Raw genomic sequence first — 12,481 nt, 5'->3', positions numbered from 1 at the left:
CACCAATATTGCTTCAACTTTTGGACCTTATTGTTTGCTTCTCTTGGTTTCCTGGGTCGAGCAGCATCCTCAAATCAGAAAGTTCAGGCGGTCACCCTACTGTTAATCTCATGCTTGAGCCAGCTGTCTGAGCGTGCATTAGACCCGTCCCAGAATGACTTTACCTCTAGTTTTTTTTGTCCGTTCCTGCTGGGCACTTTCTTCATCAAGACGGTTCTTGAGTTATGGGGAACGACAAACCCAATCTATAGCACAGCAAATTGGAGCACCAACACTTTATGCCTCTACATTACACATTTCCTCAATGATTTTATATATTATTATTAACCGTATCTTGAACTAAAGCTATATTAATTATTTAGATTCTTTTGCAGTTAATTTTATCCTCAAGCTTTGTAGTTTTTTTTTAAAGCCAAAAGTGCAATTTCCAAGCAATGCTTAAACACTGGTAGCACATGTTGTCTGTATTTTTACTGTTATAAAAAACAGGGTTGAATTGGAGATATATATGAAAATTATTTCACAGAACAAAGCAACATTTAACAAGTCTGAACTTACACGGAATTGGCATCAAAGAAATATCCAATTAGTAGGCAAAATATTCAGAATTTATTCTGTTTGAGACTACCTCAGCAGCTGGCTGTTTTTTGTGAAGTAAATGTTAAAAGAAAAACTGTTACTGTTTGTTATGCTGAAGACCAAATGGAAATTCCAATCACTTGCTGGATGCCAACAGCAATGAAAGATAATGCTATGTTCTCCAGCAGCCTATCAAACCTCAAATGTGGTGGCATCTTCCTGCTCCATCGACTCAAGTCAGTCTATTTGAATTAAAGCACACCACTAAATAACGATCATCACATGATTGAGAAGCTAGGATGAGAAGAAAGCAATTACTACTTTCTGGTTTAAACTTTAAATTCAATGCCATCATGTTATGAGTAACAACAACAACAACTTGATTTATATCAAGTGTTTACCGTAAAATAATGTTCAACAGCAGCGGGAGCATAGCGAGAGCACCAAAACCCGGGAGAGTTCAAAAGCAGCGGGCGCAGAGCGAGAGCACCAAAACCCGGGAGAGTTCAAAAGCAGCGGCAGGAGAGTGAGAGCACCAAAACCCGGGAGAGTTCAAAAGCAGCGGGCGCAGAGCGAGAGCACCAAAACCCGGGAGAGTTCAAAAGCAGCGGCAGGAGAGTGAGAGCGCCAAAACCCGGGAGAGTTCAAAAGCAGCGAGAGCAGAGCGAGAGCGCCAAACCCCGGGAGAGTTCAAAAGCAGCGGGAGCAGAGCGAGAGCGCCAAAACCTGGGAGAGTTCAAAAGCAGCGGGAGCAGAGCGAGAGCGCCAAAACCCGGGAGAGTTCAAAAGCAGCGAGAGCAGAGCAAGAGCGCCAAAACCCGGGAGAGTTCAACAGCACCGGGAGCAGAGCGAGAGCGCCAAAACCCGGGAGAGTTCAAAAGCAGCGAGAGCAGAGCAAGAGCGCCAAAACCCGGGAGAGTTCAACAGCAGCGGGAGCAGAGCGAGAGCGCCAAAACCCGGGAGAGTTCAAAAGCAGCGAGAGCAGAGCAAGAGCGCCAAAACCCGGGAGAGTTCAACAGCACCGGGAGCAGAGCGAGAGCGCCAAAACCCAGGAGAGTTCAAAAGCAGCGGGAGCAGAGCGAGAGCGCCAAAACCCGGGAGAGTTCAAAAGCAGCGGGAGCAGAGCGAGAGCGCCAAAACTGGGGAGAGTTCAACAGCAGCGAGAGCAGAGCGAGAGCACCAAAACCCGGGAGAGTTCAAAAGCAGTGGGAGCAGAGCGAGAGCGCCAAAACCCGGGAGAGTTCAAAAACAGCGGGAGCAGAATGAGAGCGCCAAAACCGGGGAGAGTTCAAAAGCAGCGGGAGCAGAGCGAGAGCGCCAAAACCGGGGAGAGTTCAACAGCAGCGAGAGCAGAGCGAGAGCGCCAAAACCCAGGAGAGTTCAACAGCAGCGAGAGCAGAGCGAGAGCGCCAAAACCCAGGAGAGTTCAACAGCAGCGGGAGCAGAGCGAGAGCGCCAAAACCCGGGAGAGTTCAAAAGCAGCGGGAGCGGAGCGAGAGCGCCAAAACCCGGGAGAGTTCAAAAGCAGCGGGAGCAGAGCGAGAGCGCCAAAACCCGGGAGAGTTCAACAGCAGCGAGAGCAGAGCGAGAGCGCCAAAACTGGGGAGAGTTCAAAAGCAGCGAGAGCAGAGCGAGAGCGCCAAAACCCGGGAGAGTTCAACAGCAGCGAGAGCAGAGCGAGAGCGCCAAAACCCAGGAGAGTTCAACAGCAGCGAGAGCAGAGCGAGAGCGCCAAAACCCAGGAGAGTTCAACAGCAGCGGGAGCAGAGCGAGAGCGCCAAAACCCAGGAGAGTTCAACAGCAGCGGGAGCAGAGCGAGAGCGCCAAAACCCAGGAGAGTTCAACAGCAGCGGGAGCAGAGTGAGAGCGCCAAAACTGGGGAGAGTTCAACAGCAGCGGGAGCAGAGCGAGAGCGCCAAAACCCAGGAGAGTTCAACAGCAGCGAGAGCAGAGCAAGAGCGCCTAAACCCGGGAGAGTTCAAAAGCAGCGGGAGCAGAGTGAGAGCGCCAAAACCCGGGAGAGTTCAACAGCAGCGGGAGCAGAGCGAGAGCGCCAAAACCCGGGAGAGTTCAAAAGCAGCGGGAGCAGAGTGAGAGCGCCAAAACCCGGGAGAGTTCAACAGCAGCGAGAGCAGAGCGAGAGCGCCAAAACCCGGGAGAGTTCAACAGCAGCGAGAGCAGAGCGAGAGCGCCAAAACCCAGGAGAGTTCAAAAGCAGCGAGAGCAGAGCGAGAGCGCCAAAACCTGGGAGAGTTCAAAAGCAGCGAGAGCAGGGCGAGAGCGCCAAAACCCGAGAGAGTTCAACAGCAGCGGGAGCAGAGCGAGAGCGCACTTTACAAGTAGGAATATGGAGAATAAACGCTGAGCCAGAGAGAGATTACGAGGGATGGCCAAAAGCTTGGTCAAAGGGATGGATTTTGAAGAGGCAGAGAAGTTCAGGGAGGGAGCTCCAGCGAGTAGCACCAAGACGGCTGAAGGGTTTGCCACCAATGTTCGGATGAAGGGAGTGGGGGAGGAAGATGTCAAGAAAGCTGGAGTCGGATGAACAAAACAAACAAACATTTAGGAGGCAACATAGAGCTGGAAGAGATTGCAGGGTGTAGCATTGCCAGAGAGAGATTTGGATGTCCCGAACACACTTCAAGATCTACAGAATACCATGACACATTGTTAAACAAAGAATCTTACAGAAAACCTCAACATGTTTGTTGCTCTGGGCTCGAGTCCAGAGAAGTAATATGTCATTGCAGTTAATTTTTAGTGTTGCATTCAAGTTCCTTTAATGTTCAGACCTGTTGGCATTATCATTCATTTAACAGTACCGACAGGTTGGAGATATGCCCAAGGGGATTGTCTCGTAAATCCAGCCTTCACACCTTTGAATCTATTGCACATCATAATCTGCATAAGTGCAACCATTTACACGTAACTACTGGTGTAAGCCCAGCTCCTCAGGTTAATAGGCGGTGTGCCAGTAAATAAAAACCATCAGCGCCCAGGTTATACCTCTTATTATTCAGGGCACCGTTGTATATGTTCAGGGTGTACATGCCAGCACTTGCAAGGTGATGTTCTGTATTTAAGAGGGAATCAGAATACCTAGGACATGTAGGCCTAGAAATTGAGTTGGCGCCGCGCCAGGGCTTTAGCGCCGGAAATTTAGCGCCGGCGCTAAGTCCCCCTGCGCGCGCCAAAAATTCAGTAGCGCCGCGCCCAGACGGCTGCCGGCGCTACTGGCGGGCGTGAGCGCCTCCCAATGGGCGCTGACTGCCACATTGCGGCGCTAATCCGGCGCTGCGGGACCCAATGCGGTGCGGCAGGCTGGGGAAGTGCAGGCCTCCTCCTTCAGTTAAGGAGGAGCTGCCTGCACCCGCCCGCTGTCCGTTCAAATATTGAAAAAAATGAGCCCGGCACCTCGGACAAGTGCCGGGCTTGCAGGCCAGACGCATCTGTTCCGCGGGGGGGGGGGGGTGGAGGAGTCCGGGGAGGGAGGTGCGGGCAGGCGGCCGGCGGGAAAGCGGCCGGCCGCCGCGCGACCTTAATGCGCCGGCGCTAACTCGGGGAAGACTCGGTTGAAAAAATCTTAGTTGCGGCTGCCACGGGCGAGGCGGCCGCAACTCAATTTCGGCGCTGGGGCCCGTCACCACGGCAACCGGGACGCTGCGCACACCGATGACGTCATCGGTGCCGGCACAGCGCAACCGGTCTACCGCCGATTCTAGGGCCCCAGGGAATTTCTAAACTGGCCATAACTCCAGCGCTAGGCCCTCTAGCGCCTCAAATGCGGCGCTAAGGCTACTCAATTTCTAGGCCGTAGTCTCCATGAGCTAGCAGGCACGACTGAAGTACATTAAAATACAATACTCCCATCGATCAGTCAAGCAGAAAGTAATGAGAGGGGGAGCGAAAGAGAATATCACGCATGCATGTGAGCATGCTTATGTTTTCCCTATTCTGTGCATTTTAAATATTGCAGGACATTTCACAAATGCTATAACCTAACTTTCAGCGCAATAGTGAACTCATATATACTCTATTTTATTATTTTAATGGAATAAAATAGATATTTGGTAGTATTGCAAGGCTATTCAAGGGTTTTGTCCCAACTCCAACAGTCTTGAACACGCTCTCCTGTGCTCCTTTTAGTGATTTTTCTTGATTTGGATTTTAATCATGTCCTGGGGGTTGCTGCCTGAATTCAAAGCAAAAATCCCTGATTTACAATTACACATGGGTGCTAGAAATAAAACAGCACCAGTGGCAATCTGTAACAATGTTGTCCTACAAAGTGGCAGTATTTTGAATTTTACTGATGCGACCTTCTTTTGCTATCTATATCTTTTTACTAAAGCCTTGATGTTCAAATGTAACCAAACCTCTGCTTTCCTTTAACATGCCGCAGATGGACAGACACAAGAACTGCAGCTTTGGGGATCTTGATTTTGCTCAGAAAGATTTCTCAGGATACAACCTTGATTAAGGAAAGATGCTGAACCAGCAGAAATGATGATTCCCTAACTAGGATCATCACAACTACCAATGGTCATACTAGGTCATTCACTTAAAGAGTATATATTACTTTTGAAAACCACTGTGACAATGAATCCTCAAATGCACAATGTAGTAGACAGTTGTCTTCAAGTTTAAGGAGATACTGTTCCTCAGGCACATGGATCACACACCAATTGGTACTTTCGTGCAGCAACATCTTTCTCCAGTGAATACAAAGTGAAATCCGTAGCTGAATGTTGAAGATTATGGGCCCTCCAAGCCACTATAAATCTTCTTGAGCCAAGTGCAGATAGCCAAAGCAGCATCCCTCAAATAAGCATGGGTTTACAGCAGAAAGGCATGCATGTCGTAGTTGGTGTGTTTCTGTGACAAAGGGATACTGTCTAAGGAACAGCATTTCTAAACTGGGAGAACACAAATCTCTATTTTGGGCTTTGTTTTTCATGAATACTGAGCCTTATAGGCAAATCAGCACTTTCTTCACTTTGATAGAATCATTACACACAAATACTGCACACTGCAGAACCTAGTTACAGAGCGTTCTGCCAGTCATACTTAAGTAGCTATTAAATTACTTAAGTGTGAAGTGGCACATTCAGATTGACAGTCTTGTGTTCCCACTAACAAGTTTGAGTTTTTGAAAGACAGTTATTAAATTCTAAAAAACATTAAACCCTTTTCAGACAAAAAAGAAAATAGAGCCCTAAGATTAATCAGATGTGGGAGACCTTGGGCTAGATTTTCAGTATAGACAGTTTTGGGGCGCTAACCTTAGCGCCCGCCCGAAGTTAGCGCCCGCCCCAAAGTAGCGCCCCGTTGCCGGAAATTCAGTGGCTTCGCCCTAAGAGGTTGGTGGAGCGCTAAAAGAGGCGTTCCACTCCTATCTTTAGGCGCTAAGCCAGCGGTCCAGAGGGATAGCGCCCAGGCGGGGCGCAGCGCGGGTGCGGCCATTTTTGGACTGACAGCAGACCCCGTGGCGCCGACCAGCTCTTAAAGGGGGAAGGGACGAATTGGTCTGCTGCCACGCCCTGCACACTGCAGCCTTGCAAAGAGGCCTCAACACTGCTGCTCAGCCCCAGGGAGTCATGGCAACGCCAGAGAAGGCCCGTCAGCGTGCCCTGCGCTTCTCAGAGGGTGATCTGGACATAATGGTCACAGCTCTGGAGGTGAGGCGCAAGATCTTGTTCCCAGAGAGTGGGAGGAATCCAACCCACCACGACTACACCAAACCCTGGAAGCAGATCGCCCAGAGGGTGACGTTCACCGGCGATGCCCCCAGGACCCACAAACAATGTCGTAAAAAATACAACGATCTGACCAGGATTGTGAAGGTGAGTAGCCTTTCCAGTCTCCTCCTCATTCTTGCATGTACACCTGACATGATGGGCAAAGGGAGCTGAAAGTCCTATTGGCCAGCCCTCAGCCAGCAGCATTGGGACAGTCATGAGCATCACATGGCCATTCGGCACTCTACACTCTGGCCAAGCTATTCCACCATGGGAGGCAGTGCACACTACATCAGGGCTTCACTCTGTCCAAGCTATTCCACCATGGGAGGCAGTGCACACTACATCAGGGCTTCACTGCGCACTTACAGCCCGTCCTTTCTCTTGCAGGCTAAAGTAGCGGTTAATCGCCAGGCGCGTGCCAGGGGTGGCCGCGCCAAGCTGCAGAAGCTCACTCGGCTGGAGGAGTGCGTGTGTGTGCTCATGGGAGCCCGTGTGATTGTCCCCACAGCGTGCGGAGTATCCGACCCTCCACTGCCCGGCAATGGTAAGGACCTCGCCTTTTGGCCCTCTCGCGTCGCACTGGCCCATCCGAGCTACCTCCTTTGCCACTGTCCCACCAATGCGCTGAATGCCACCAGTCCTAACTCCCTCGCTGACGCCGTCTCCTCACTCTGAAGCTACTCTTGTGCATTCCTGCTTTCAGCTGGTGACGACCAGGACCCTGAAGCTGCCAGTGACAGCACCTCCGACCAGGAGGAGGAGGAGGAGCAAGCCGGACCTTCGGGGGAACAGTCACGTCCCGCAGGAGAGGAGGAAATGCTTGACACCTCCTCACTGGACGAGTGCCTGGAGGAACTGTCGCAGGGCAATGCAGCTTCTGGGACCAGTGGCGTCCAGCCACCCAGGAGCCGTGCGCGTGGCCCGCGGCCTTCCCCCCAAAGGGGGGAAGGATCAGAGGGGAGTGCTGCTGTTCGGCACACTCGCCGCCACCAACGCGGCAAGGGTCCCCTAGTTCGGCCCCCTCCTCCCCAGCGGGAGAGTCGCGATTCCAGTCCGGACACCTTCACCTCGGAGGAGATGCGGAAGCTGGATAAGATGGCCGAGGATTTGGACCGGCGCCACACGGAGCTCATGAGCGTGGTGGGACGCATGCCTGAGGCCATCGAGTCGCTGGCGACCAGTGTGCGCGAGTTCGGGGCAGCAACTGCCGCGAGTGGCCACATGCTGACTAATGCCGTCAAGACCCTGGCGGCTGTGATGCGCGCGCACGCCAGGACCACAGGGGCACTCACTGCTGCCACATGCGCTGTCTCAGGCAGGCATCGCCAGGGCAGCCGCCGCGCTGGACCATCCCAGCAAGCCGCCCCTCGGCTGATTGTTGCGGATCCTGCAGTGCGGGCCCGGCCGAGTGCCACCGCGCCACAGCACCAGCCAGCGCATCCCACACGCCAGCTGGCCCACATTGCGCCATCCGTCGCCGCCATTCCCCCACTGGGGCGTCAAGGGCAAGCGGCTGCAGCTGATGGTGGCCAGGCTCAGGTGCGCCACTCAGCAGACGGCCCCTCGAGGCCCAAACGCCGTGTAGGCCGCCCCCCAGCGGCATCTGGCGGAAGGGCATCTGAGCCTCAGGCACCTTCCCCCAGCCTCGCAGCAGCCACTGGGCAGAGCTTGCGAAGGAGCAGCAGGCCGGGCAGGGGAGGCAAAAGGCTGGGCAAGGTCTCGCCCTCGCGGGCCACTCAGTAGAGGGTGTGGCCAGCTTTCCTTTTATATGGCGGTGGCCATCTTTATTTTGCCCATGGTTGTGTTGTTGGAGGGCTTATTTTTTGCGTTAGGCCGACGTTGAGGCCCGGTTTGAAGAAAGGTGGAGTGACTCCTCCCCAGTTTGTGGGAGTGAGTCGTTTGTTGGGCTTTTTGTGGGGCCCGTTTATTGTTTTTGGGGATTCATGTGGGAAGGGCTTTTCATTTTTGTGTAATAAAAAATTATCTTTATTCATGCAGTCTCCATGGTTGTTCTTCTTAGTGTTTGTTGGCTTCGCCGGCTGAGGGCTTGCGGAGCGGCTGCATTCATCTTCCCTCATGGCCCCTGGCCATTCCCTGACAGGGGGCTTAGAAGTACCGTGTAATAAGGTGGCGTCGTGCGGCCCTTGGCCCTGGTCGCTCCCTCCTGGGAACGTACTCCTGCTCCTCCTCCTCCTCCTCCTCATGCTCCTCCTGCTCCTGAGGTGCTGGTCCAACGTCAGGTGGCAGTGCCTGAGTCCTGCGGATAGCCAGGTTGTGTAGCATGCAGCAAACCACCACAAATTGGGAGACCCGGTCCGGCGAATACTGGAGAGCTCCTCCGGAGCGATCAAGGCAGCGGAACCACTGCTTGAGGACCCCAATAGTTAGCTCGATGATGTTGCGGGTGGTTTGATGGCTCTCGTTGTAGGCCTCTTCAGCAGCGGTCCTGGGCGCGCGGAGCGGGGTCATGAGCCAGGTGCACAAAGGATAGCCTTTGTCCCCGAGTAGCCATCCTCTTGGGGGAGGCTGTGCCTGGAACATGTCATGCACAGTACTCTGCCGCAGGATAAAGGCATCGTGGCTGCTGCCTGGGAAGCTGGCATTGACTGCCATGATGCGCTGCTTGTGGTCACAGACCAGCTGCACATTCAGAGAATGGTAGCCCTTCCTGTTGCGATACTGCTCGCCATGCTCCAGAGGGGCCCGCAAAGCCACATGCGTACAGTCAATGGCGCCCTGCACCAAGGGGAATTCCCCGAGTCTGGAAAATCCCAATGCGCGCTGATGCTGGCTCTCCAGGGCCATGGGGAAGGAGATGAATTGGCTTCTCCTTCTGAACAGTGCTTCGGTCACCTGGCGGATGCAGCGATGCGCGCCGTACTGGGAGATGTTTGCTATGTCCCCAGCAGCGTATTGGAAGGAGCCGGTGGCATAGAAGTTCAATGCCACCGTCACCTTCACTTCCATCGACAGAGGCGTCCTGCACCTGAGCTTTGGCCGCAGATCTCGGCGAAGCAGGTGGCAGATCTCTGCAATCACCTCCTTTCGGAATCGGAGCCTTTTAACACATCGCGCGGCACTCATGTTTAGGTAGGAGCGCTGCTGGCGGTATAGCCTGACTGGGTAAGGCCTACGTGGCCGACGCCTGTAGCCCCCTCTGCCTCTAGCCAGGGCTGCCCCTCTCACAATGCGTCTGCGAGCCCTACGGACATGGAGCTGCAGCTCCGCGTTGGCACCCCATGCAACCCCCATCAAATCCTGGCAAACACTCTAATTTCCAAAAGGCCACTTGCAGCGCTCTGGCCTGAGTCCAAAAATACCTGGCTCTTGCTGCTTGAAACCAGTTAGCTATCCTCCTTGTTGTGTCTCCAGAAATGCGTTGCACAAGAGTGTTTTCTGAAAAAAGGCTGGCCTTTATACTGGAGAGTACGTCCCCTTTAATTTGCGCCCCCCTGGGGCCCGCGCTGGTTGTGTTGCGTTCCTTTTTCCAAACGCTCCTGCCGCCAGCCGCACAATGGGGCGGTCCGACTGAAGTTTGGAATCGGGGCGCACAAAGGGCGTTGCACGAGGATGTGACATCATTTTCTGCGCGCGCATCCGGGCGGGCGCTAAACTTTGCGCCGGCGCTAACGGGCAACTTAATTTGGGGCGGGGCGCAAACTGCGCTGCGCCCGGGCACTACACGCATAGCGCCCGAAAAACACTTCTCTTAAGGCGCTAACTGCTGGCGCAAGCGACTGAAAATCTAGCCCGTTGTCTTTGAGGGGAAAAAAGTAAGCATTGTTTCAGAGGAAGTATTTTTGGCATTTTTGTTCAAAAGAACATAATAGATATTGTGCAATTACAGAGTAGGAGTCTGTAATGCTTATAGTCCTTTCTTTCTTGAACAAGTATTGCCTGCGCTCATACACGCATAATTAGAGAAGCATATAATTATTTTATGCTAATTTTTATGTCAAAATTCTGCTGTAGCTAGTCAACATAGTATTGGATAAACACTTATTTCAGTACATAACTGTAGTTTGTAAGGAGTCCACAGCAAGACAAATTTACTTGTTATAGGGGGGGGGGGATAGGATGAATAGCCAAATGGCCTTTTTATATTCCATACTGTCTTATTTTACTTATAAGACCAGGCCACCTCTTCCAGTTAGTTGCATTAGTTGTAAGGGACAAGAACATGCATTACAGCAATCAGCAGAATGTTCCGTTGAATGTTAGATGTTGAGTACCCAACTAATCCTTGATCCTTAAGCAAAGATAAAAGTCAATTAGTCATACAGTATTCAATTAGATTTTCTTACTGAAAGTGCAGTATGATTTTTCACTTAGTCACAAATGGAAAACACTGACCCCAAACCTAATACTATATTCTATTTTAATATAAAATATCCCATTGTTTATAAACTGTAAGTATAATGGGTAGTTACTATATAAAACACTTGCATGTGCTTCGATCCACAAGACATGTGAAGTACATGCAGATATTATTTCACAGATTTAGTTATTTTGCTCCAATCAGTCTACTGTGTAATGAAGACATCTCGAGCAGGTTAAAGCATTATAAAAATAACGGTGATCTGTGGATTGCATTAAAATCAATTATGCTTGAACTTTTTCAAGCAGCGAGGACGCAAGCAAGGGCAGGCAGCTTTTTCTGATGACATTCAACAAATCTAATTGAATGCAAAATGACATGCTTTTGTCACGGAATGATTTAGAAGGCACATCCATTAGTATCGATGAAATATAGGAGGCTTCCACTGAAACTGAAAATAAGCTAATAATAGATCAATGAGTTAAAAGGTTTACCAGATCATTAGCAACAAACTGTACAAATAGGAACATAAGTACTTTAGAGCAACAGATCAGAGATCATGAATAATCAAGAAAGCACAAAAACTTGACTAAACTACCAACTCAACTTCACAAATATCATCTGCCGAGAGCTGAAGAGATCACTTGAGGTTGAAATCTTTGGCACTGTTATTTCCTATACTGAGTGTTCTAATATCAAATGACCATTATTATAACATATTATAATTCATTACTTGCCAGAAAAATTATTGTATGCTCCATTAAATGGTTCTAAAAATCTAATAAAAATGAACTTAATTAAATCAGCATCTTTCCCCCAGAAAGTTGCAAACAATACACTCTTAATGTATCCAGTCCCAAACTACTAAAATCAGTCCTAATATATCAAATTACTGACTTACCTCTCCATCTGTGAGAATCTTGAACTCCCAGTCCATGTGAGCGCACTGTGATCCTCGTCCCTTGAAAGCGTACCGCTCGCAGAGAATGAACATGGAACACTCACTGGAAGATCCAAAGACTCCATGCTGGTGTGCAGGCTACTTAGTTTAGGGTACATTAGGGTTTCCTTGGTGCTTGTGAAATTGCTAACTAGACCAAGCCCTTGATTAAAGGTACTAGAATTTACATTAAGGACAGGGGCAGGACTTGGTGTTAGACATGGAGTCAAGCTGATTCCAGTTGTCTGGCCATCAGGGAGTTTGGTTAAAGGTTCATTGGCAACACTGCTAGTGACAGATGCATGTCCTAAAGTTGAAGAATCCAGGCTGTTAGAGTTGATTTTGTCAATGTTGGCTATTGAAGGAGGCTTGCTGATTCCCTTTGAACTCATCACCCTGGAGTGGAAAAGAAAAAAAAATCAAATAACTATTTGGTTAATGTAATACATGGGAAAAGTTACAATATATCCTGACTAAATGTGGAATAAAACAGGGCACTTTCTTACTACAGCATAAAATTGAAAGTCAAAACCACTTAAAAATCAGACATCAATACCAGACACTTTAAAAGCATGTAAAAATATTAAGAAAATGGAGTCCAGTTGCCAATTGTTGGTTTTAGCTTGAATGCATTGTGGATTACATACAATATGGATTATCTTCTTGGATAGGCTTTCTTTGCATGTTTAAATCAAGATAAGTGATGATATAAATGAGGAAGAGGATCATTCTCCACCGTTTTTGCATCAAACAATGGCCTAGAAATTCACTATGGCCCCGCCAGCTGGCTAGCGCCCAAAAGTTAGCGCTGGGCGGGAAGCCTATAGCGATCGTCAGATATTCATTGTTAGCGCCCCAATTCGGAACCGGGCGCTATACCAGGGTGTGTCCGCCTCCGCTTGG

At 50.4% G+C, this 12,481-nt stretch overlaps 1 protein-coding gene across 8 annotated transcripts in view; it reads right to left on the bottom strand.

Annotated features, from left to right (window-relative positions):
- The window catches only part of LOC147105264 (neuron navigator 1-like), a 632,986-nt gene that overhangs the window by 169,317 nt on the left and 451,188 nt on the right, over positions 1–12,481 (bottom strand). For all 8 annotated transcript variants that reach the window (XR_015081721.1, XM_086011440.1, XM_086011441.1 and 5 more), the window contains one exon: positions 11,540–11,974. Coding sequence is in view for 7 of the 8 variants with exons in the window: in XM_086011440.1 (XP_085867566.1) it covers positions 11,540–11,974 (435 nt within the window). In the remaining variant the exon portion in view is untranslated. The remainder of the gene's footprint in view (positions 1–11,539; positions 11,975–12,481) is intronic.

Source organism: Somniosus microcephalus, chromosome 18 (assembly GCF_052327205.1).
Source record: "Somniosus microcephalus isolate GS21.2 chromosome 18, FLI_Smic_1.0, whole genome shotgun sequence".
In the NCBI taxonomy this organism is placed as follows: domain Eukaryota; kingdom Metazoa; phylum Chordata; class Chondrichthyes; order Squaliformes; family Somniosidae; genus Somniosus; species Somniosus microcephalus.
This window is presented reverse-complemented; position numbering and strand designations above follow the sequence as displayed.